The sequence below is a fragment of the Manis javanica genome, chromosome 2, assembly GCF_040802235.1.
Source record: "Manis javanica isolate MJ-LG chromosome 2, MJ_LKY, whole genome shotgun sequence".
Classification (NCBI taxonomy): Eukaryota; Metazoa; Chordata; class Mammalia; order Pholidota; family Manidae; genus Manis; species Manis javanica.
Window position 1 is genome coordinate 20,544,101 of NC_133157.1, and position 27,241 is coordinate 20,571,341.

Sequence of the window (27,241 nt, forward strand, 5' to 3'; positions counted from 1 at the left end):
TAAACAAAATGTGGTGTATCCATACAATGGATACCTTAATTGGAATTGTTGGATCATATGGTAATTCTGTTTTTAAATTTTTCTGAGAACCACCTTACTATTCTCCATAGCAGCCTCACCATTTTATACCAGTAATGCACAAGGGTTCTGTTTTTTTCTACATCTTCCCTAATACTTGATGTTTTCTGTTTTTTGTGTGTTTTTTGTTGATAGTAACTATCCTACTAGACATCAGGTGGAATCTCAATGTAGTTTTTATTTTAATTTCCCTAATCATTAGTGATGTTGACCATCTTTTCATGTGCTTATTGGCTATTTGATTATTATCTTTAGAGAAATGTCTGTGTAAGTCCTTCGATGGTTTTTAAATTGGGTTTTTGTTGTTCACGAGTTTCAGGAGTTCATTATATATTCTGGATATTAACCCCTTATCAGATAAATGATTTGAAAATGTTGTCTCCCATTTGTGTCTTTTTACTCTGTTGATAGTGTCTTTTAATGAACAAAAAAAAAGATTTTAATTTTGATGTATTCGAATTCATTTTTCTTTTGTTGCCTGTGCTCTAGGATAGTTCTTTATCATTCTTCCTAATAATTAAATGCAGGACCATTTGCTTATTAAGAGACACTTATACATAGTATTTGATAATAGCAAATTCTTATCAGCATAAGGAATACCTATCTTTTATTCTTAGAAGCAGAAGGACAGATTTCTCGCATATTTAGATCCAAATTTAAAATTGGATGTCAGAGGAAAATCAAATGCACTGTAATAACTAGCCACAAATCTCTTGGTAGTTAAGTAGAATAAGTATTGTAAGAGCATTGGTAACTAGGAATCTGTCAGGAAACCTTCCCCATGCTTTGTTTATTCCTCTTCTGCAAAGACACTTCAGAAAGGCCTTCCTTGACTATCCTTGCACCTTGCCAATGTGCATTCCAGTTCACACTCATCCATTTTGCTTTTTATTTTGATTCATAAAGTTTTTTTATGACCAGTCGTTGTGTTATTTGCTCATCTGTTTGTATCATCTTTTAACAGTGAGACTCTTGTCTCTGTTTTGTTCATTGCTGACTTCCCAGTGCTTAGAACACTGCTCTGTGTATATTCATGAATTAATAGAGCAGCCTCTAGTTGAACATCTTGAGTTTCTCTGTCCATAAAAATCTCAAAAAGTAGATGCTGATTCTCAGGGTGAAATAGTTGTTCCATACTACTCATCCACTTCATTCATATGCTTTGTAACACCATTATCTCATAAGATTAATTCCTCTTATAGCCTCCTGTTTTGGTATTGTGCCATTTATGACATGCTAAAAAATAGGTTAAATATATTTGAATGGCTGTTGTGCATCAGGCTGTTTTAAGCCATGTGTGGGTGTTGAAACATTTTAACATTTTAGGCTTGATTTAAGTCATTGGTACCAAACAGTTTTAATAGAGGAAATTATTTTCATTTAAAAATGAGATTCATGAATCAAGTTGTGTTTATAAAGGTATGTTAGCTTAATTTTTTCTTTATATTTAACTTAATATGAACTTTTTTCCAGATATTTTCTAAATTTGGCACCGTCTTGAAGATTATTACCTTTACAAAGAATAATCAGTTTCAAGCCTTGCTTCAGTATGCTGACCCATTGAATGCACATTATGCCAAACTGGTAATTATGACCTTTTAAGAATTTTTCAATTCCTAATCAGTCACTTTAGTGATACCAAAGGAAGCCATCTCATGTCTTCTCCCTTGCTCCAGTTTACCATGTGTATTTTTAATTGTAATAAAATATACATTATATAAAATTGTTTTTAAAAGTATTGTTCTGTATAAGAAGCTAAAAATTACTTCTTTCTTCATAAGAAATGGTTTCAAATCACCTATCAGATCTGTGGGACTCATTTCTGTTTGTCATGCTTAAAGTCTAGAGTTGAAAATGATACTCCTGATACAATCTTCCTTACTAATAAATTTGAATTATTTTTGCCCTTGTACCTTCATTTACCTCTGTTAAATCAGCTGAAGATTGATTCATTTCACTGTTTTTGCAGCCATATTCACTATTGAATCTTGTTGAGGTCTGAATTGGTGAAGAATTAATCTTAGGAAGTATATTCCTATCAATTCATACTGTTTTTTTTACCGTGAGTGCTTCTCTTTTGACAAAATAGGAGACTTGACATTCATTTTGGTTCTATTGAGCGTGGTCCCTAACCCTAATTCTGCCTTGTATCAGTATCTGAATTATTTATAATTTCTTTTCAAAAATAGGAACTAAGGTTTATGGTAGTTTTGTGTACCACTCAGTGTCAGCCTCTTGATTAGAAATTATATGTGCTATACCTTCTACCTGCATATATTATTTTGATCTTTATGATGGCATACTTGTCAGGAACTATCATAGTCAGAGTTTTGTTTTATTTTCTGTTTATTTTCTGTTTGTGTAGAAAATAGTTTTTTTCTTTTGGTTTCTGGTATCTATTTTATTTTTATTTGTTTTGGTTTCTGGTATCTATTTTTATAAATTCAGCCATTTGTAGAAGTTGTAAGTGGCAAGAAATACCCCTTTGGTGAATTTTTATTACTGTGAAGGGAGGGATTACTGATCTTTGGTCTTGTATCAGAACTGACTTCAAATTTCCCTCAGCTTATTATTCAAAGTATTATAAAATAAATTTATAAGAGAAAAAATGATAAGTGGTAGAGAGTATTTTATAGCTGTGGGTCTGACAAGTACTATTTACAAAGATTTTATTTCTTAACCTATATAAGCTATACTAAAAAGAATTAGGATGAAATGTAAAATTAAAATATCTTTAAACATTTACTGTGGACAAAATAATTATGGCTAGTACAATGTATAATATAATAATGTATAATCATTTTCTGAGTTTTTACATTTCTCTTCTTTCATTTGATCTTGCCACAGACAACATAGGGATTATCGTTATTTTACAGATGAAAAAGCTGAGAGAAATTTTCTTTTTCTCTCTTAGGTAGTGACTGAGGTAAAAGTAAACACAGGTGTCTTTGGCTATAAGTTCAGTGCTCTCTGCCTTTCTTACCTGACTGCCACGCTGTGTCAAAATAGAAGCTACTTGATATCAATGTTGTTGTCTTGCAAAATATCAGTCCCTTTCTTACATGCTTTAGGCTCTGGATGGCCAGAATATCTATAATGCATGCTGCACTCTGCGTATTGACTTCTCCAAGCTCACCAGCCTTAATGTGAAATATAATAATGACAAAAGCAGAGACTTCACTCGCTTAGACCTTCCTACTGGTGATGGCCAGCCATCTCTTGAACCCCCTATGGCTGCTGCTTTTGGTGAGTAGTTCCATTTTGGGTCACAAAGCAAGTTTCCTTAGTTGTAAGATTCCTTTGTTAATCCATGTATGTCAGTTGGCCTTTTTTTCTTGGATTCTCTCAGGATTTCTAAAGGAAAGCAGGAATCATGGAACAAAAATGTGTTAATTAAATCATAATATTAGTATATTCTCTTGGTGAAACACCTGAATATCTGAAATTGAGTTACAGATTTATTTTCTAACATTAATATTACTCATTCTTTATAAGCCATACAACCATTTGCTTCAAATTAATAGTCTTAAATATTAACATTTGGTTTAAATATGTTGATTTATAGTCAGTAGAATATTGGCGTTAAATGCTCTGGAGAGAAATGTTTCCCTTTTAAAGTAGTGATATTTTAAAACAATGACCTAAATTAGTGGCATGTTCTTTATTCACAGAAGAGGATTTATGTATTTGTTTTTTGAACATCAGAACTTGCAGCTTTACCTTAAGTTTGCATGAAGTTGTAATTTTGCATTAATAAAATACAGCCTTCTGAATTGTCTGCAAATGTTGCTTTGAAGAACTTCCTTCTTTTACTTAAAATCAGTTCTCAGTGTATTTGTACTTTTAAAATAAATCTTTATTTAATAGAAAAAGCAGTGCATGGCCTATTAGGATATATCATTCGGTTAATTTATGCTACTTTTTGGGTTTGATACTCTCAAAATAAAGCATAGTTTTTTATTTAGATAAAATATTAAATTTTATTACCCTTTGATTGATTTTTCTTTCCCAAATGACACCATAAAATTTTGCTAGTTGAGACCTTAAGTTGTAAGTTTCCTTTGTTAATTTTACAGGTTAGAGAATAAAGAATGCTTGGACGAGTTGTTCAAAATTTTCTAGAAAATAGTTTGTAACTTTATTTTAAAGTAAAAGCTTTTTGTTATTTATAATTGAAAAAGTCAACGTGAATTGTTTAGTTCACATTCCTAACATGTTTAAAATTTCTCTTTGGTCTGACCAAATTCTTGTGTTTTATATTTGTTACCAGCCCCTATTTATATGCCTGATTTGGCAAAGCCAAAGGTCTTTGTAGTAACCATTTCAATAACGTGATAGAAATTGAGGCTATCATTCAAGTTTGCCAGTACTTGGCTATCAAATGCAGAACTGTATTTGTTCTGAAAAGTGAATGCATATTGTTGGTGTAATTATTTTCCTGCATTGTGGAAAGCGGACATTTTAAAGATAAAATTAAGAATTTCAGTTTCTAAATATAAAGGATCAGAATATTAACATTCTTTTTCATTGTATTATTAAGCCCAGCTGTATCCTAAGATATTAGTGACTCATCAAACAGAAAGAACTTTTTCATGTACCGTGTGAAAGTTTACTTACTCACTCATACTTGACACAGTTCACTATTCCCTCCTTGTTTCTCCTGGCTTCTGCAACACCATACTCTAATGACGTTTTTCCTACCTTACTTGCTATTCTCTTTTAAAGGTTGCTTCTAAGATTAAGTTGTAAGCACTCTTGTTTTTAGTGATATGTATTGTACCTATAGAAAGCTTATAAAACATGCATGTAAGTGTATTGTTTAATACCCATGTAATTACTACCCAGGTTAACATAAAATATTCACCCATAATGAAGAAGCACTCTTTGTATCCCCTCATTGATTTTGTTCCTCACTCTCTCTGCCCCAAGATGACCATAATCTCAGATTTGATTTTGAGACCAAAGTCTTGCTCTTCTGCTTTTTCCAAATGTGTTTGGTTTCGTTTTTTTACCACTAATTATGCAGCATTAAGTGCTAGTTTAAATTATTCTTTTCTCCTATATTTAGAATTTTATGTAAATGGAATTCATTTGCTTTTGTGACTTGTGATTCATCCATATTCATATTGTGGCTATTGCTTATTTGTTCTCAGTACTGTCAAGTATATAGATTCCCATTGTATGAATGTACCAGTTTTTCCATTCTACTTCAGATAGACATTTGGGTTATTTTAGTTTGAGGCTATTACAACAAGGCTGGTATGAAATTTTCCTGATTGCCAGTGAGGTTGAACATGTTTTTGTTTGTTTATTGGCCATTCTCCCTTATGTATTTTCTGTTCAACTCTTTTGCCTATTTTATGTTTGGTTTTGCCTATTTGTGTTTGGTTTCTTGTTTTTCCTTGTTTATTTGTAGGAATTTTTTATATATGCCAGACACTAGTCCTTTGTTGGTTATATGTGCTGCAAATAGTTTCTCCCTTTTTTGGCCTATTGGTTCATTCTCTTCATAGTATTTGTAGGTAGTCCAATTTATATGTCTTTTCCTTTATATTTGTTGTGTCTTGGTTAACAAACATTTTTTTACTCTGACATCACAAAGATATATGCTTATATTCTGAAGTTTACATGTTTTAGTAACTTTGTCTTGAAATAATTTAAGTTGCAAGAATAGTATAAAGAATTCCCTTTAATCTTTCATTCAGATTCCCTAATTATTAATGTCATACTACGTTTATTTTATTGTATTTCTGATTACACATGATGTGTGTGGATACCTAGGTGGGTAGTTTTTTGTTTTGTTTTTTCCCCGCTGAATCATTGGAGAGTAAATTGCAGGCATGATGCCCCTTTACTTCTAAATACTCACTGTGTATTTCCTGAGAACAAGGCTGTTCTTACCTACAATTGAGTTAGTATTATATTTTACTATTATGTAACCCTTAGACAAATTTTGCCTCTTGGGAAAATAATGTTCTTTATAGGAGAATTTTTTCTGGTAAAGAGCAATCTAATATCAGGCTAATTTATTTGTCATGTCTCTTTAATTTGAAACTTATTCGTCATTCTTTGTCTTTCATGACCTTTGCACTTTTGAAGAGCTCTGGATAGGTGTTTATAGAGTGTCTCTCAATGTGGGTGTCTTTTTATTTTTGGCTGAAGTGATATTATGTCTTTCTCAGTTTATTATATCAGGAGACACATGATGTCAGTTTATCCAATTCCTGGTGTTATTAACTTTGATCACCTATTAAGGTGGTTTCTGCCAAGTTTCTTCCCAGTACAGTTCCTGTTTTTCTCTATGAAATTAAGTTGCAGGGAGACACATTGAGACTATATAAATATCCTGTTCCTTATCACTTTTCATCCTTTTGTTTTAGCAACTATTGCTGAAATTAATTGTTACTGTGATGGTTACTGTATTGTTGATTAGTTGATTCCATTCCTTGTACATTTATTAATGGGAATTTTATTGTAAAGGTCTTTGTAGTAACCATTCATTTTGAATAAATTCAGCCTTCTGAATTGTCTGCAATTCATTCATTTTGAATAAATTTGACATACAGCAATGTGAATTTAAGGTGTATAATGTGTTACTTAGATATGTTTATATATTGTAATAATGGTTGCCAGCATAGCAATATCTATCACGTTGTATAATTATAGTATGATGTTGTTGTCTGTTTATTCATCATGCTGGACTCATAGACACTTATTTTATTCTGTGGGTTGTAATTTTGTACTATGATTTTTCATTTTATGCTCAACCTGTCCCTGATTTAGCCAGTGGGACCCCTTCCTTTCATATTGGCTTCTGTGGCCCTTTGACATATCTTCATCATCAAGTTTGAGCACTTCCTTACTTTGTGGCAGAAGAAAATTCAAATCTTTACCTTCCCTGCTTCAGCACTTAGAATCAGCCATTCTCCAATGAGCCCTGGGGGTTCCTTTTAGTGGGAAATGGTATTCGGAAATCTTATCAAGTTACTAGATATGCTCATTGCTAATAGGTCATCATTGCATCTAGGCTTTTTACATGGACATGAGTGATGTGTGTGTGTGCGTGTGTGTGTGTGTGGTTTAAAAAAAAAAAAAGAATTCATTAGCCTTGACATATTTACTTACTTGCTCCATCCTGTAATATACAAAAACTAGTTTCAGAATTGTTAATATATAACATTAACTTCAGCTTAATATTTGTATAAGTTTTCTGGGCATTGTTCCATTTGTCTCATTATTTGTGTTTCTTACTATCATTACAAGTCTCAATATCTGATAGAGATGTCTTTTAACCTTATTTTTCAAGAGTATCTTGGCAGTTCTTCACCATTTACAAATGAATTTTAGTATCAATTTGTCATGCCTTCAAAAATGAATCTATTGGGATTTTGATTGGACTACATTGACTTTTTGAATCTCCTAGAAGATAATTGACTCTGTCTCTACAATAGAGTCTTCCAGTCTTTGAATATTGAATGTCTTTCCATTCATTTGGATATTCCTTAATGTATTCAAGTAAAGTTTGGTGACTTTTCTCCATAAAGGTTTGCATGTTTTGTTAGATTTATTCCTAAGAATCATACTTTTTAGATTCTTATTCTAGGCCTATTATTTATGATCTCTGTAGCCTTAAGCAAACTGCTTAACTGCTCCATAATTTCTTTTGTTTCTTCTATGTGAAATTAACATAATAACAGTACTTACCTGGTAGAGTTGTGATGAAAGGATAGATATGTAGATTAATGGAGCAGAATATAGAAATAGACCCACACATTTTCAACATTGATTTTCAAAAAACCTGCCAATGTAAAATTCAGTAGGGAAAGGTAAATCTTTCAATAAGTAGTTTTTGGACAGGTGGGTATTTTAATTTTGGAAAAAATTAAAAATCTCTATTTCATACCATACTGACAGATTGACTTGAAATTGATCTTAGACTTATATATAAAACTTGAACTTATAAAACTTCTAAAACATAGGAGAAAATCTTTGCAATCTGGGGATATGCAGAGATTTCTTAGAACACAAAAAGCACAAACCATAAAAGGAAATTTTTTATATATGGTACATCAAGATTTCATAGTTTCACTGTTTGAAAAATACCATCAAGAAAACTAAAAGAAATCTTTTGAAGAAAAATAATTGTAACACATATATAAGACAAATGAGTTACTCAGAAAAACTCTGATAGGTCAGTAAGAAAACAAAAATGTCGCGTGCCCCGTCCTCGCCGGCAAGAACAGCACGCAACAACAGCAGGATTCTTCTGCAGAAAGCTTTATTCTTCAGCTCTTTGTGAAACAAATGAGTTGGGCAGGACCCAGAGGGGAAGGAGAGGCTTGCTTATATAGTTCTCATGCTCTGACCTGGTTGGTGCGGCTCCATATGCCTTATTAGCATAACAATTTGGTGGGTCTCATTGGTCCTTATGCCAAGGCGCAATTAGCATGTAGTTTAGTGGTGTGGGATGATTTGTCATTAGGAAGTTCGGGGCCTTCCGGCTGCCCTGCATTGGGTGCTATTTTCTGAGCGCGGCTGCCAACACAAAAAGACTAATAAATAGGGAAAAGATTCGAAAAAGATGGTGAATGAACGGAGAAACCACCTGGAAAGATATCACTACATGCCCAATAGAATAGCTAAAATTAAAAAATTTTTCAATACCAAGCATGTGGGGCATCTTTCACTAGCATACTGTGTTGGTGGCTATGTAAAATTTAGATACTTGCATACAAATATTTATAGCAATTTTATTTGTAATGCAAATCTAGAAATATCTATTACAGGTAAATAGATAAACAAAATGTAGGTTATCCATGCAGTGAAATACTATTCAGCAAAAAAAAAAAGGAATAGAGAAGGGTAACAGGACTATGCTGAAAGTAGCCAGACAAACATTACTGAGTGAAAGAAACCAGATAAAAAAGAACACCTACTGTATGATTCTGTTAATATGTAATTGTATAAAATGCAAACTAACCTATTGTGTTGGAAAGCAGATCAGTGGTTGTCTCGGGACAGGGTTTGGAGAGAGACGGATTGCAGAGGGACACTAGGAAGTTTTTGAGAGGATGGGAATATTTGTTATCTTGATCATGATAATAGTTTCACATTTAAAAAATTACATCACAAAGTACTATTCCATACTGTCTTCACAAAGTGCGTTTTACATATATACAGTTTACTGTATATAAATTAGAAAAAGAAAAATAAGTCATGTTGATTCAGTCTAATGCTGATGACCCTCCAGAGGTTCCCATTTCTTTCAGAGTGAATGCTCACATTTTGTAAATGCTACATACTGGATTAGAAAGTCCTGTACTATTTATTTTTATTTTTATTTTTATATCATCTCCTTTGATGCTCACCCCCTGCTCCTTCTGCTCCCCAAACTGATATCCCTCCTGTTTCTAAAACCTGTAGGTATGCTCCCACCTCTGGATTGTTGCACTGGTTATTCCCTCTGCCTGGAGTGCTTTTCTTCCACATACTCTCAGATGTTGCTCTTGTTGCGCTTTCAGCTACATTGACCAGCCCTCTCTCAGGACTCCTGATTGCTGTCATCTTACCCTAGCAATTAAGTTATTTACTCTGTGTATTGTTTATTCTGTTCTCATCACTAGACTTGAGCTTCACCGGTAGGTTTTTCGTTTGTTTGTTTTTTTTGTTTAGTTTACTGATGCTTGTGCCTGACACAAATTGGCACTCAAAAAATTTGTTGTTAGTATTTATTTTTCAATGTTTTTTCTGCAGCTGTTTTTTTAAGTTTAGCACTTTTATATTTTCATCTAGGATTTTTAACTTTCATACTTATTTTGCCAAAGTCTGAAGTTAATTTATATTGTACCCTTTCTTATATGAGAACTTTAGGATGCTTTAATTCCTTGTACTTTCTTATACCTCCTCCTAACTCATGGTGTTACTGTTATGTTTAAAGATTTTTTTTTTTTGACCTGGCAATTTGTTAGTATTGTTTTATACAATCAGTGTTCATTTAGATGACACCATATATAGTTCTTTGGGCCTTTCATTCCTTCTTGAAATTCAAATATGCCATCTGGGATCACTTATCTTCTGTCTGAAGGAAGTATTTTAGTATTAGGGAAGTCCATGGTAACATACTTGAAGTTTTCATTTGTCTAAAAATGTCTTTATTTTGTTGCCAATTTTAAGATACTTTTGCTTACTACAGAGTTTTAGGTTGACAGGTATTTTTCTCTCAATATATTAAAGAAATCACTCTGATATTCTGGTTTTCATTATTGCTGTTAGAAAGTCAGCTGTCAACCTAACTACTGTTCTTTTCTCTTTGGCTATTCTTTTTTTTTTTTCTCTTTATGCTAAAATACTTAATTAATGGCATCCTAGAGCTTTTATTATCTGTTACAAACACTCTTCCACATCCATTGAAAATTAGAATACATCCATTATCATAGGCCAGTTAGCTATTGCATATTTGTTTCATATTCTTAACATTAGTCCACTTGAACCAGTCAGCATTTCAAACTGGCTATTCTTTAGATATTTTCTTCATCTTTGATGTCCTTTAGTTTCAGTATGAGTTTGCCTACCTAAGGACTTGTTTGTTCTGATTGGAGCTCATTGGGCTTCTTGGTTTGGTGGATTTGTTCTAGAAATCTTTTCATATCACTTCCATTTCCCACTGTTTTTTTCTTCTTAGAGTGTCTACTCTACTACAGACATTCTTCAGCATTTTTTATTTCTTCAAGCATACGTCATCTGATAATTCCAAAGTCTGAAATCTTAGCAGTTGTCCTCTTGCAATTAAATATTTCTCTTTTTTTTTTGATGAGTTATTCATTCTACTTAGAAAGTTCATTGTGAAAGTTCTTTGAGGTTTAGGATTAAGGTAGTGTGTTCCTCCAGAGAGAACTTGATTGTCTGCAACATTAAAGGCTCTGTGTTTGAGACCATTTCAATCTAAATCCCCAGCTTCATTAATTTCCTTTGGACTCTTAAGAAATGTGAATTTGGGCTGCAAATTTACATGATAGCTTGCTTTGATTATAACACATTAGGAACTTTTTTGTCCCTTCTCTGCCAGTCATGAAGGCAACTTTCCTTACATTCTTCTGAGGGTAGGAGGAGTGGGTACATGGGATAGGTTATTTTAGGCTTACACTTTTAGATTAATGCTCTGAAGGTCTCCTACTGACTTCCTTGGGCTAACCTGGAATTTGCAATCCTGTCAACTGAGATTTTTTAAAAGATTTTTTTGATTCTTTCATTTGTTATTTTCTGCAGTTTAAGGTTGGTCTATATTTAGTCTGCTAGTGTACCCACATTAAAAAAAAACAATTGTAATTGTGCTATTTTTTCATAGTATGCTTTGTGATTTAAATGGCTGTGTATTTTGTCTTTTGTCTATTGGCTCATTTAATCATTTTCTAATTTGTACATTAAGCTTATTTCTTAGGGTTTTGCTATTATAAATAACAAACTGATTCCTTAGGTAAAAATGTTATCTATTAATTTATATTGCCTTAATTGGTATTGTGGCGGTGCATTTTCCAAGTGTAAAATACCTATTCTTAGTTATTCAAATCTTAAACCTTTTTCTTACGGATTTGAATAATTTTTCATAAAGATACTGACCCACTCTCTAACACCTTACTTTGTTAAAATGTTTCTGTTTCTGCTTTTTGGAAGATTGTAAATTTATGGAAACTTTATAAATGATTCTTTTACCAAATTTTAACAAATGTGTTCTTATTAATTATATTTTACTTACTTGGAAACAATTATTTAAAATTTGGCCCTGTTAACTTCTTGCCAGTTCTTGTAATTATTATTTATTGCTATTTAATGTTCTATGATAGTTATCTCAAAATTTCTCCTCATTTCTCTAAAACCTACTGCTTGTCTTCTGCCTCACACACCCTCCCATAGCCATCTGTATTAGTTTCTTTGTGTTTAAAAAGTACTTCCTTTGCCCTCCCCCCAAATCTCAGTGGTTTAAAGCAATTAACATTTATTTTTGTCACACAACTGACACTTAAGCAGCTGTGAATCAGTTTTTGCAACCCTTCTTCACATATCTTTGTGCTCTGGGGCCCTGGCTGAGGGTGTCACTCCATTTAAGACATGACATTCTTGTGGCAGGGGGTGAAAAATAAGGAAGCTGGTATAAACGCATAATGCCTCTGAAAGCTTCTGCATAGAAGCAGTGTATGTCATGTCTATATCCTGACACATGGTCAAGCACAGTGGGAATTGCATAGAAATGTATGTGTCTCCTATAGGAGGCACATGACTGGCCGGAGTTAATCTGGAAGGGTCAAATAAATACTTGGCAACAATAATGCAATCCGCCGTGTCTCTTCTTACTTTTAACTTTCTGGCATGAATTTTGTAGTGACTCATGTCCATGTGAAGTCTTGTCAAGTCTTCCTTTATGGCTTAAATATAGTAATTTCTATTGTAAAGATGAGTTGTCTTACCTATGATTTTGAATCTACTTGAATATAAGCAAGGTCAGAGATTCTTGTCTGTTTTGTTCAGTGTTTTCTCAGCACTAGAATAATGCTTGGCTCATAATTTCCTTTCAATAAAGTGTGTTTCCCATCTTAGTTGATCAGTTACTGTGTCAGTTACTCTGATTTTCTGTATCTTATTGTCAGTTCTCTCTGCTAGCATTATCCCCAAAGTCTTTTAGTGACTATATTTCCTCGAATTATTTTAATAAATCAGTTAACTATTTAACAAATTATGTTAATAATTCTAATACTAAATAATTTAATGAAGAGGGCAAATTTATATGAGTTTTTAACTCCTGGAAAATAAAGCCCACATACTTCTCTTCCTATACTCTCATCACCCATGTCATTTTTTTAAAAAAAGACCTCCCTTTAACTCCTGAAATCTAACTTGCTATTGCTCTATAACTATTCTTTACCTTTTACATTTCTCATTGTCTTTGACCATCGTTGAGCCCCCTCCCCTAAAAAAACTGTTTCTCTAGATCCTAAGGGACTATAATTCACTGGGGTGGTTGGTTGGTTTGTTTTCTATTTCTAGGGCTCTTCTCTTTTTCTCTTTCCTTATAATGTTCCTCTTCCTTCTTCCACTTTTAAATGTACTGATACTCCCAGTTTCTGTTTTTAGCTCTCATTTCTTGCCTTGTGCTCTCTTTAGTGGAGCTCCCATTCATACAGCTTTCATATTTATTTCTTCATAGATGGTTTACAGATGTGTGTCTTATAAGTTATTGTGATTTTTTTGCCCCCACATTTCCACTTGTGGCATTTCCATTTGAGTGTCTTAACCTTCACCTCAACCTCAACATGTCCAAAATTGAACTGTTTTCCTACTAAGTGACTCCTCCCTTGGAAACTACCTCCTGTTTTTGTAGATAGTACACCTGGCATCTAAAAAGAACAAGGAGGAGTATCAGCATTTGTGTTACACCTAGTGCACACTAAGTACTGTGCTGCTCAATTAATTACACAGTGTCTGGCCCAGGTTTTACCTTTGGAGAAACCTTTTCCAAAATATCACAGGGAATCCTCTGTGATTCTTCTTGGGCCACTAGCAATACATTTGTATTTAAACCACTAGATGCTCAGCATATGAATCTCCTACAATTCATATTTTTAGTTTTGTAAGCCTCCCAAAGGCAAAGATTTTTATTTCATAATTTTTACCAGCACAGTACCCTATAGGTACGGTACAATTTAATAACTGCTCAGTGATTTTCCATTGGAAACAATGCCCCAAATTAGGGCAAGAATCTCAACCTAAATAACAAAACTAAATAACAAACCAAAAACTTAAAACTAAATAACCAAATTATTGAACCTTGAACCCCGTTGTACAGGGTTAGTCCCTGAAAGTGGCAGAGGCTCTTATACATGAAGGATCACTTGTTGAACACATATTTACTGCATAACAGAATCTCCTTACCAATAATATACCTTCATATAGCCATTTTTATATTGCTTTGCTAAACATATTTATAGAAGATAATACATTTATTTTATTTTCTCTTCCCCATTAGGTGCACCAGGCATAATTTCCTCACCATATGCAGGGGCTGCTGGATTTGCCCCAGCCATTGGATTTCCTCAAGCTACAGGTGACTTTTTTTTTTTTTTAAGTTGAATTTGAAATGGTTTTTTAAGGATGTCCTTTATTTTCTAGGAATTTACCAAGTTGAAAAATACTAGCATATTTGAAGGATTCACAGTAAAAGCAGTATAGATACATCAACCATAGAAGTGGCTCATTGTATGATACTCAGCTTCCTTGTCCTTACCAATAATTGTGGCTGTTCTCAATCCCCAAGTTCCACATCTTTTATACTATCCATTGGTACAGATAACTATAGGTTGACTATATTTAATAACCTTATATTTGCCCTTTTGGTTATTATATAAAATATATGGGCTTCATAAAGGATGTTTTTGCTGATGAGCTTATTAGTTACATGTTGAACAGACCTGTGTCTTATTTGTCTTTGTGTTCTCAATGCCTTTGATGGATACATGCAGTCAGTAAATATTTTAATTAATAAACATTCACTGTTCAACTTATTCATAAAGCCCTTTCCTTCTTTCCTTCTTCTGTCCTTTCAGAATATTACCTCTCCTCTCTGTGATGGAGAGGGTTACATTAACTAAAAAGGAAAGAATGATAGGGTTGAAGTTTAAGTTTTAGGGTTTTCATGGTTTTATGACATCTTAACATATATTTAATTAAGTGAATATTCTATCTGTTCCATTAAAATGAAGGCATTATACATTGTTTTTACTTATTTGATGGTCCTGAAAATTCAATTGATATACATTTGGAAGGGGATGATACATAGTTTCCCTTATTTTAGATACTTCTTTTGACGCATTATATGTGTGAAAAACACTAGTAGATAGAAAAAATGTGTAAAGAGGACTCCTGAGTTTATAAGACTTTTAAGATTTAGTAGGGGGATATATACACACATAAGTTGTACTGTTGGTGGTATATAATACTTACGAAAGTTACTCAAAAGTTGCAGATTCGGATTGGAGGGGCATAGGAAGAAGTCATGTGAGAGACTATTGAGTATAGATTTCATGGAAAAGTATCCAGCCTGAGAAAGCAGTCTGCACAGTTTTAAAACTGAGTAGAATGAGTAGTAATGACCTCCTTAGACTGTCAAACAGAACAGTCTGCATATAAACTATATTGCAGTTTAATTACATGATTTTTGGTAAAGTGACCAGATGCTGCTATATATTATAAGAAATTTTGAGCTTAAAAAAACAATAAATTAAAGAACTAGTTCATGTTACATAAACTATAGAGATTTTACCTTAGATAAATTATAAGCTGAGAACACAAATTGTGGGAACTTTTGAGATAGTGTGCTTTTTAAAGTATAGTATATAGTGTCAATACTTAAGTATTGCAGAACTTTCAGTAGTTCTGGAATGAGTATGGGAAGGAGAGCTATGAAAAATCTTGCTGTAAAAGAATATTGAATTCTATAAATCTTTTGATTGTAATAATGTTTATATAGCACTTTACAAGGCTACAAAATGCTTTTCCAATAAATAATATTATATATTCTACATATGTACAATCACCTGATTTTTATTAATTTACAGTTTTGCAGCCATTACCACAGTCCAGTTTTAGAACATATAGTACCACCAACTATGCATATTTGTGACTTCTGCCTGGAAGAATTTTTTTTTTCTGGTATCTCTGATTTTATGGTAAAAGTCAAATGAAAATTGCATTTACCTTGTAGAAATGTGCTGGACTATATCTATTTTAAGAAACAGTGCTTATAGTTGATAGAACCTCCAAAAAAAAAGCCTAATAGCTTTTAAGACCAGTGAATTTGGTTGCAAGTATTGTATAGATAATAGAGTACTGAATATGAGAATGTCAAAGAATAAGTACCTCAACTTCCAGACAGAGTCTGTAGGGCAGAAAACTGGCCTTTGATAGCCTTATGGTAAATTTGACACATTTTCTTCTGTATTTTTGCTTTTGTCTTTGTTTATTTACATAAATTATATCAAGTATTGTAATTCTGTAGATTACTAGACAATGAAGTGCTTTTGATGTTTTAAAAAGGTCTATCAGTCCCAGCTGTTCCTGGAGCTCTAGGTCCTCTCACAATCACCTCCTCTGCTGTCACTGGAAGGATGGCCATTCCTGGGGCTAGTGGTATACCAGGAAATTCTGTTCTACTCGTCACCAATCTCAATCCTGATGTGAGTTGAAAAGTATTACATGTAAATAGTCTTTCAGGAGGAGGTATAGTAACTTCTGATCTAGGGTCATATTCAAATAAAAATGTTTTAAGTTTGTTTTAAGGACCTTTATTAAAATTCATCACTAGTATATATATATGTGTGTGTATATATATATATATATAGAGAGAGAGAAGTATATAAAGTCAATGCTTTAAACAAAGTCAAATGTTATTGTTACAAGTAAAACTTAAAATTTTTACCTCAATTAGACATTTATATTTTGTGTTATCCTTTTCAAACAGCTTATCACACCACATGGGCTTTTTATCTTATTTGGTAAGTTCCTTTTTGCTGTTCTTAATATTTTCTATGATGTGAATTGAACACTATTTCATAATTCAGTAATATTTATTATATGCCAAGTAGTGTGCTGACACTGAGGATAGAGTAGCAAATAAGATTTAGGAAGTAATTTCAATTACAATAAAGTTCTATTAAAAGGGAGTAGAGATTGTAATAGGAGCATATAGCTGGGAGAGTGAACTAGCTGAGGAAATCAAAGATGATGTACCAATAGAAATGATAGTTAAGCTGACTTTTGAAAAATGAGCAAAGCATTAGCCAGGCAGAAGGAAAGGGCAGTGTCCTTTCATAGATACTAACAGTGAGAGAGAACTACTGGAACATGGAAGCAAAGGAAGTCCAATGGAGAGCATAAGGGAGAGACATGTTGAAGCTGGACGAGGGAGAGGGGCAAGGTCTCAAAGAACTTGGTAAGCTAAGTTAAAGGAGCTTGGTTTTTAAACTAAGAACAATGGGAAACCATTGAATAGGTTTAACAGGAGACAGGCTAATGAGATTCAGGTTTTTAAAATAGTCTCTAAACTTTCTAACAGTGTTCCTCACTCAGGTAAAAAAAAGGAGCACGTTTTCCAAGTGGGTTCATTGAATATGATTCATTATTCAAAGATTTCATCCACCTTTTAGTGTATTCACTGTAGTTAGTGTAATATGTACAAATATAAGAACAATAAAATAAGCAGTATTTAATGAAGATTTTTTAATAAAAGTTTTTTCATAAATGCATTTAGTGAGAAATATGGTTTAATATGTTTCATTATTTTCAAAAATCTTAATTTTGATTAACTAGTCCAAGGTCTGATTCTAAATTCACTTTATTTTAGTACTTGATCCTCTGTCATCCTTTCCTGTTGTCATAACTGGAAAAGATACTTCATAAAGATGTGTGATATAATGGAAGTGTTCAGTGTTGCTGTACCTGACTAATTTTGATACTAATTTTCCAGTGTAATCCACTAATTTGTGTTGTACTTTATCTGGAAATGTTCCATATTTCTCTTGTTAAGTGAGTTGATCTTGAAAACTGTTGCATTAGAATATTTTTTTAAATACCACCCTCAGCTTTAAGAACAAATTGTGTTATTTTTCTTTTAAAGAATATCTGCTTCAGCCACTTATAATTTCAGAGGAGGACAGCAAATTTGGAATACTTGTCTTTCTGTTTTAAACTTTAGAAGTCCTCTTTATCTTTAAGTTCAGTAGTTTTAGGTGCTTGCCCACAAGATCACCAGCACCCCTTTGGGTGCCTTGCAGATTTGCATAGGCATGCTCTTACCTCATTGCAAAGTATGGTAGTAATGTGATTAAAGGTCTCATTTTTATAATACTGGTGATACAGTGTAGCACATAAGCTGCAATATATGTTAATACACTGAATGAAAAAAATGAGAGAATGCCTTTCATCTTGCAGAAATTTCTGCCTATAGTTTCATCTGTATATTAAAAATCAGTAAAATATAAATTTTCAAAATGGTTTATATAAACAAATCAGCATAAATAGGGTTTATTTGCCTCTCATACACCAGTGAATCATTTTGTCTGTCCTTTGGGATGTGGGACTCACTTTGGGGAAGACTAGTGTAGAAAAATTGAATGTAATCAGATCACTTGGGAGGATTTTTGATAGTCCAGATGTGAAATGATGATGACAGTTTTGATGGTAGTGAGGATGGAAAGAAGTAAACAATTGTGAGAGAGATTTAGGCCCTGGAGTCAGTGAGTGCTGGTGACAGGTTGGCTGTTGGGAGTTTAAGGAGAGAGAATAGTCAAATGATGACTCCAGATGTCTGTCTGGAGCAAATATGTGAATGATCATAATATTTATCAACAGAGTTTATGAGCCCTGGAAGTGGTAAGATGAAAGGGGAGATGAATTTGTTTGGAACATGTTAAATTTGAAGTATTTATGGGACATGAAGTGAAAAAGGGTGAACAGATGAATAGATTTGGAACATAAAAAAGATATGAACTTAGAAGTAAATGTATGAAATTGCCTAGGGAACATATATAATATGAGAAAAGCCACCTTTAAATATGTTAGGAAAATTAATTAAATATTAAACACAGGCATTAAAAAACGTTTATCTTTTTTAATTAGGAGTATATGGTGATGTGCATCGAGTGAAGATTATGTTTAATAAGAAAGAAAATGCCTTGGTTCAGATGGCAGATGCAAATCAAGCTCAGCTAGGTATTAAAATTATTAATAATAATGATAAACTTATATGTGAATTTTCCTGTAAATTAAACAAACATAGCTAGTATGAATATAATTTTACTGGAGATTGCTTTCATTATTATTTGAACCCCCTTATATTTTGAGATAAAAAAAATACTTACTATTCTTTGAAGTCTGAAGTTGATTTATCTCCTTGAACATATTGGCGATGTTTAGAGCTTTGACTCTAGGGTTTTTCCATTAAGTTTAAACTAATAAACATGACTTATTTTGTTTCATTTTAGTTTACTTACTTGGTTGTTTGTTTCCCTTCCAAATTAAGTTTTCTAGACCTGTTGTATGACTTAAAAGTGGAGATGAACTTAATAATAATGGGGCAAGAAAATGTCTTTCCATGACCTTACTGTTCATTGTTAAAGTGACTGTTAAAATATTGCTTTCAGATTTGTTATAAAAATGCTTGCTCGAGATTAAACTAATTTATTGAATAACCATTTCCTGAGTGCTTGTTATGTTCCAAGTACTCTGGAGGTTCCTAGCACTCTGCTAGGAGATAGTTATTTCTTGTTTGATTGCTTTTCTTTCGTTACAGTAAAACAAAATCACTTAATACATTTCTATATGTAAAAGTCTTGGATTTAAAACCATTTTAACCCTCAAACTGACAGTATAATTTTAAGTGACTAAATAAAAGGAATGTGTGATAATTTAGACAAATTTTACAGAGACTCTACCTTGATAATCAAACTCTCCTGATTTTCTTCCTATACACCAGCAATGAACCATCTGAGCGGTCAGAGACTGTATGGGAAAGTGCTTCGAGCGACACTGTCCAAACATCAAGCAGTGCAGCTTCCTCGGGAGGGACAAGAAGATCAAGGTCTCACTAAGGATTTTAGCAATAGTCCTTTACATCGCTTTAAAAAGCCTGGTTCTAAAAACTTCCAGAATATTTTTCCACCATCAGCCACTCTGCATCTTTCCAACATCCCGTATGTACCTAATTATTATTCATTTAGATGATTAATAATGTATATACTATATGGTTTGTGAGGGTTAGAAACTCTGAAATTATTCTAATGTAGCAGTTGTCCTATTCACTAATTTCTTGTGATATGATTTATTTGCTGTCATGTCTTAAAAAGATTATATCTCAGTTATACACTTGAAAAGTGAAAGATAGCAAAGTTTTAGTTTTCTTTCCACATAAAAAATTAGCAATGCTTACCTTTCAGTTACTATGGGGCATAAAGTTTCTGCAGAAATACTTCATTGGTATATCCTTGTTCATCCTTTTGTATAAAAGTAAAGACTCTTAATTAACCAACTTAGCAAAATCAAATACTTTATGTTTTTAGGAATTTGTAAAAACGAATTCTCTTTTTTTATAAGCTGTAAAGCCTTTATATATATGTTAATTACTTAAAAGCTAAAAATTATTTTCTTATGACCATTTTATTTGTTCAGTCATATTCTAACTCTGGGATCAACAAACTACAGCCCATGGATTAAATCATCTGTTTCTGTGTGGCCTGTTGGCTGAGATTGATTTCTTACATTTTCAAATGGTTAGGAAAAAAGCAAAAAAATATTTTGTGATTTGATAAAATCATATAAAATTCAGATCTCCCCTTTCATAAATAAAGTTTCATGGGACACAACCACAATCAAATTCATTTATATATTATCTGTGGTTGCTTTTGAGCTACAGTAGCAAAGCTGAACAGTTGCAACAGAGACTGTGCAGCTGTCAAAACCCAGGTATTTAATGTGTGGCCTTTTATAGAAAACATCTGACAATACCTATTCTAGTTCTTGAAATCTTTGACCTACAAAGATGGCAATTTTGTTTAAATTAATCTAATACATGAGGGGAGATAAGCTTTGGGTAACAACTTTAGAGTATGGGGTTGTGTGTTCACTTAAAGACTGAGAACAGAGAAAGGTAAATAAAGTTCTGGAATAAAGAATTGGGGCTAAGATAGTTGACACTGTGATATTTTCACAGCCCTTCTGTTACAGTTGATGATCTGAAGAACCTTTTTACAGAAGCTGGATGTTCAGTGAAGGCTTTTAAATTCTTTCAGTAAGTCCATGCTTTCAAGAAATACATTAACAATATTTAATATGGCATGCAAATTTTTAAGGTAGTTCAATGATGGTTTTTACACAATATTAATTCTATATACCTCTTATATTTTTTATACTATTTTCAGGAAAGATCGCAAAATGGCACTCATTCAGTTAGGATCTGTGGAAGAAGCAATCCAGGCCCTCATTGAGCTTCATAACCATGACCTTGGAGAAAATCACCACCTCAGAGTTTCCTTTTCAAAATCTACAATCTAACTTTTCTGTGAATTTTTTCTCCTAAGACTGGACCATAATTTCAGTAAAACCTTCAGACGTAGACAAGCAGCTCAAGACCAATTCTGCCTCTTTCACAAAAATAACTTTCTGAGTTTGATATTCAAATATATTTAAGAAAATCAAGGGATGTTATTTTTTCCCATGTTTTCCCCCCCTGCAAATATGTGATCAAAGGTTTGTTTATCCTTTGTACCATAGTTTCTATGAAAACAACTTTCAGGGAAAAAAAAATCAGGAAAAAATTTTTTCCCAATAATTTAGTTCCCTATATTAAATTGGGTTTCAAGAGGACAGACTTTCTTTTAGTTTGGGTCCAGATCAGTCTTATACAATATTTCTAAACTCCTTTGTACTTTGAAAAATTTAAGCATACATATACTTTTACAATTACTTGAGGTAAGTAATTTATATTACCTACAATCAAGTTTTTAACTTGATGATTCAGAAGTTCGACCCCTATAGGAAATTGTTCACTTATAAATTATATAGATTATTTGGCATATATTGATAGTTATTATACATAAACAAAAATTGGGGTATATTTGAAGCAAATTTATAAACTTGCATGTTTTCTTTGACTGATTCCTTTTTTTCTCTGTAAGATACCCCTTTGAATAATGCATATATTTAACTTCATAAGAATTTGTAGAAATGAAGTGTCTCAGCTGTCCCCAAGGAAATTAAGTGGAATCCAACAAGGATCTATTAAGTTGTCAGAATAATTAATAATTTTATTAGGAAAACTCATGTTTTAAATTTCAGAATGACACATTTGCTGAGTAATATAATGTCATCTTGAAAATTTAAAAAAAATCCTACTTATAAACTACTTTTTTATAATTGTTTTCAGAAAAAACGTTTACAGTCTTAAGGAAATATTCAGGTCTATCATATGGTTTGACAGATTTTTTAAAAGTTATTTTTGGTAAGGTCTTCTTTTAGAAAAAAAATAATCTCAAGGGTTTTTTGTACCACTATAATCTCTAATACTTATTCAGAATTACTGTGTATTTACTTAATTTCTTATTATGTGCCTTATTATGTGCTTATGATACAATAGGTTAGAGTTTTATCTAAGTATCTTGAAAGCTATATTGTGGGCTTGGTGAGCATTTTGTTTTTTCACTCCTTGTTTTGGTAAAGATTTTAAAGTTTTTTTCATTGCAATTTTAAGTGGTTTTCAATAAGTAATAGTTTCTATTTAAATTTTTGGTGCTTTGGTGCAGAGATGGGGTGGGGATGGGTAAATGGTTTGGAGAGTAACTCAGTACACACCTGTAGGCCTCTTCATGTGGTGACCAGTAGGTCATTGCCAGTTACAGTGTACCAATTTGGGGCTATACAATGCAGTCTCAGTTTCTGGATCTTGTTTGATCTCTATCACCCATTAGAATTTGTCTCAGGATTACTTGTTTTTTTCTCAGTACTCAAAAAAGAACTTGCTTTTCTTTGTTACTGTAGCTTCATTACTCAGTGCCCGTGGAGCTAGAGGATGAGAAGGTGGTTTTTTTCTCATACTCTGTCTCTTTCTTTTTGGTTGAATGTAAGAGTACACTTTAATGTTGTTTCAGTGGTTATAAAATGTAGAACTTTTTTTAATGAGAAACTTTACTTTCATTAATTACTCCATCAGTGTTTGATCAGATTTTTTAAAAGGAGTACTTGTCAAAAGGGTCATTTTTGTCCACCCCTTTTACACTTTTAAGATTCTCAGAGTGGCTCATCTCACCCTTTAAAAAGAATATTTCAATCTCTTTGATATATTTCAACCATGAATTTGAACACAGGTTTTTCCAAAAGAAATGTTAAAAAATTAGAGACGATAAAAGATAGTATAAATTGTTAAAAAGTAGATTCACTCAACACTGAACAACAGTTAGTTGGTTGAACTAAATGGAAACCTTCAGATGGATCAGTTTTAGCATTAGCTGAATAGAGAGGATTAATCATTTATCTAATTTGATTTTTTCCAAATATAAAGTATATTTTTACTGAAACACCAAGTGAGAAGGAAAATCAATTTCTTTGAGAAATCTCCCAAAATTTGCTTCTTTTTTTTCCTTGCATATAGGCACATTATAATTTTTAGTAGCGTGTTACATCAGATTATTTCATTTGAGGTAGGAATGACTGTAATTGTAATTCCTGATTCTTACAACATTCAGTGTAAGTGTAGCAAAAGTGTAGCAGAAAGGAGATCATAATGGGGTTGAATATAATTTTGAAGTAGGGAAAGGCCTTTAAATCTTAGAACATTTGAATCCTTTTCAGGGATTTGTGTATGTGTATAGATAAGTGTATATACATATGTACACTCCTCTAATGTACATATATATGCACATTACATACATTTTAATTTATCGATAAAATCAAATTAAGATTTGGAAAAGTGAGATGCTTGTTTAAAATAGTGTATTTGAAACCATCAATTTGTGTCTGAAATTAGCTGTAGCACATGGCTGTTGTCCATATTGGGCTATTTGCTGTTTGAATTACAGAGGTCTACAGTATTTGTTGGTATAGTTTCTGTAAAAATGTCAGGGGAGTAGAAAAACTAGATATTTGTATTTTTGTTTTGGCATGCATTTATTTGATATCTTCTAAGCAATGTTTTTTTTTGCTGTTTGAGCTGTCATAGTATCCTATTTTTAGGTTTATTTACTTTATTTTAAGGAATATTGTCTTGTCACTTTTAGAAGTGTCTTTGACTTTACACAAAGTATATATATTCAGGACTTTAAAAAATAGCAGTACACAGTTAACAATAGCAATTTATGCCAAAAAGTTTTACTTTGAGATTTAAATAACTTGCATAGCAGTAAAATGTGTTTTCTGTGAGATACAAATAGAAAATACCCAGTGTCTTAATTGATAACTTACTGGAGAGTATCAGAATTCCTCAGTAGCCCCTGGAGAATGCCATAAATTGTTTGTGTAAGACTAAATATTGTAATCTGTTAGTTACAGAAATGTTTCTGATTCTGTGTTGAAAGATACAGATCTCACAGTTTTTAGAGAGACAATTTCTGCCTGCCTAATTCCTTATGGGAGCAATTCCTCCTTTGGCTCCACCTAGGATGGTTGATCATAGGTTCTGTGTCAGTTGATAAAAAGTGTGCTCATGAATATCTGTTCAGTTTCATATAAACTTTTCAAAGCTTCAATGTCATTAGGCAGCAAAGTTTATACATTGAGTATATTATCATGCAGTTTCTCTTCTGTTTCCACATAATATTTTCAGACAAAAGATGATAAGCTCAAAAGTATGTGTTTTACCCTCTCTCACTTAAAAACCCTATGTTTGCCAAACTGTCAGCCTCTTTTATAAAACCTAATGTGTACTGCTATTTTTAAAACCAAAAAGGCAACATTACTATGCGTAAAAGCATTTTTCTTAGCCTTTCCTTTGTCTTGATCAGTTGGTAACAAGAATAAAACCACCAGACTTAAAATAGTCTACTATTGTGCTAGAAGAAATACAATTTAGATTGCACAAAACTTTTCCTTTAAAGAAAATATAACTCAGCTGTCTTTTAAAACAGCTGTGTTCTTATCTACAAGACTATTTGCAGTCTTTTTTCAGAGCAAATTCTAACCGTTGTGAATGACTTAAAATATAGGAAATTACTGAAATACTAGTTTTTGGTGTTTTATAGAGGGAGAGAAAACAGGACCAAAGTTTATGTGCCTTCTTCAGTAGTCTTAATTGACCTTTTCTTCCTATTTGAGACCAAGGTAGTAGTATCAGTATTCTGGTTTCAGGAAATATGTACTATGTAGTTTTAAAAGAATGTTATCCCATAGGCTATTCACACAAGCAGAAAATTGTAGCTGTATAAATGAAGTCTCAGTTACACTTTTGCCTTTATCACATATTCTTCATTATGTAACATGCAGGTCCAAGAGCAGAGCTGCTCTACATCTTTGTGGCAGTCATCTTAGTTTTTGTAACCTGAGGCATATGTTCCAGAGAACAGGGATATTTGTCTGGTCCAGTGACCTTGGTGATACTTGTCATGATTGAAAGCTGCTTATGGCAAGCTTAAGTCAACACTGTAAACAGGTTTTTGTTGTTATTTTCAGTTTTGGATCTATGTAGTAGTTGTAATAACAAATATTTAAATAGCTATTTTTGATGTCATTTAATAAAAATCATAACTCTGGCCTTTTTCCCCCCTTAGCATTATTACCCATATTTTTTAAGAATTCATCCCACATCCAGAAAATATTAATTGTAGGGATTGCTGACCAAGCAAAGTTTTGCATCAAAATGTCACCTCCTTGCTCTGACCAAAGACTGGCTGTTCTGGTTTTAACTCCTCTCTGTTCAGCATTCTTTCCCAAGCTCCTTTCTGAAAGAAGACCCAGTGCAAAGCAGCCTTTGCTTTCTATTTCCTATTGGTGAATAGACTACTTAGAGAAAATGGGGGTTTAAATGTGAACAGAATGGGTTTGATGGGCATTTTCAGTACTGTATTTAAGAAAAAAAAAATAGCACAGCTAGGAGCCTCTGACATTGTCTTGTGTTCTACATGGTCTGTTCATAAAATTCCCTTTTTCAGTTTGTAAGAATGTTCATCTAACAGAAGAAAATGCTGTAAATATTTGTAGCAACATTTTTTTTTTTAACCAGGCCAAAAAAAAAAAAATGTTTTGGGGAACAAGTTAACATATAAAGTGGTTTTATATAAAATGTCAATTGTCTTGTATATTTTGATAAGCAGCAGTACCAGCTTTCATTTGTAACACAGTTTGTGGCATTGGAAGAAAAGGATTCTGTGATTGTTGAAGTGAATTATGTTATAAATGCAAAGAGAAGATAAAATATTAAAAAACATATTTTCTAAATGCGAAGTGCATGGTTAATTCAAGCTTCTGTACACTACAATATAATCCATTTTTGTTCAGTTTGTATATTTGCTGACTATTACTTGGTATCTCTAATCTCTTTTCCTAACAAGTATAGCATTGTAGCATGCCTTTTAATAAATGTCATGACATCTGTACGCTCTTAAAATTTTTCTGTGTTCTTGTCTGTGCTTTGGGTTTCCCTTTGTCTTACCTGTAATTCTAATGATGTCACATTTTCTTTTCTTTTTCATAGCCATCCATCTAAACTTGTCCTAGTTACAGAATAGCAAGCAAATACAACTTTAAAAACTGAAAACATCCTCAGTCCACTAATCACCTCTCTTAATTAAGGAACAGTTCTCATTTGAACAGCAAAGTGCTTTTCTAATCACCCTTTTTAATGCAGCCTCTGGCACTCCCCTTTAGTACAAGTACACATTTGCGCTCTCTCTCTCTCTCTGCCCCCCCCCCCCTCACACACACACACAGACGCACGCACGCACGCACGCAGTGCCAAATGAGTCCGAACATTTTTTCTGGTTTAGTTTTTGGATTTCCTATAGGATTGCTGTATATAAATTCTGAGACATGAGGAGTGATCTCAAAGTAAATTTCTGCCTTCTTTAATTAAAGGGTAACAACACAGTTACCAGCTGCCTGTACATTGCTCTTCCTTCAGCAAAGGTTTTATTTCTAGGTTCTTTAAAGAATTCATTGGATTGTAGAAGTCTAAGCAACATTTTTTTTTTAACCAGGCCAAAAAAGAAAAAAAAGTCATTTATATTAATCTTTTTACTCTAGGATCTTCTGGAAGTGGGAATCTATTTTTAATAGACTACAAAATTAAGTAACCATTACTGATCTTTGCTAGCTTACCTTTAAAATCTATTGTCTCTATAAATGTAATAAGATTTTTTTTTAAGCACGAGAGGCATTTTTATCAGGAAAGGATAAAATAACCCTATGACCATATAAGGTTTTATAAAATTGTTTGGCCATGAAATGCTTACTTATACAGTGGAATGCTCTGTTTTGATCTAAGAGACTATCTAGTTCAGTTTCCACTTTTTAAAGGTAAGTTGCAAAGAAAAGGAAGTGACTTGCCCAAAGCCTCATGCTAGTTATTTGCAGAGTCTAGACTAGAGTCCGTATCTCCTTGACATTTATCAAGTACTCTCCATTGTGCCCAGGTGTTGTA

At 32.7% G+C, this 27,241-nt stretch overlaps 1 protein-coding gene across 8 annotated transcripts in view; it reads left to right on the forward strand.

The window, feature by feature from the left end:
* The window catches only part of PTBP3 (polypyrimidine tract binding protein 3), a 95,283-nt gene extending 69,072 nt beyond the window's left edge, over positions 1 to 26,211 (forward strand). For all 8 annotated transcript variants that reach the window (XM_037027303.2, XM_017677275.3, XM_017677277.3 and 5 more), the window contains 9 exons: positions 1,552 to 1,662; positions 3,150 to 3,324; positions 14,096 to 14,173; positions 16,162 to 16,301; positions 16,586 to 16,619; positions 18,742 to 18,834; positions 19,598 to 19,814; positions 20,831 to 20,908; positions 21,039 to 26,211. In XM_037027303.2, coding sequence (XP_036883198.1) covers positions 1,552 to 1,662; positions 3,150 to 3,324; positions 14,096 to 14,173; positions 16,162 to 16,301; positions 16,586 to 16,619; positions 18,742 to 18,834; positions 19,598 to 19,814; positions 20,831 to 20,908; positions 21,039 to 21,171 — 1,059 coding nt within the window. In that variant the 3' untranslated portion in view covers positions 21,172 to 26,211. The remainder of the gene's footprint in view (positions 1 to 1,551; positions 1,663 to 3,149; positions 3,325 to 14,095; positions 14,174 to 16,161; positions 16,302 to 16,585; positions 16,620 to 18,741; positions 18,835 to 19,597; positions 19,815 to 20,830; positions 20,909 to 21,038) is intronic.
* Positions 26,212 to 27,241: the final 1,030 nt, after the last annotated feature.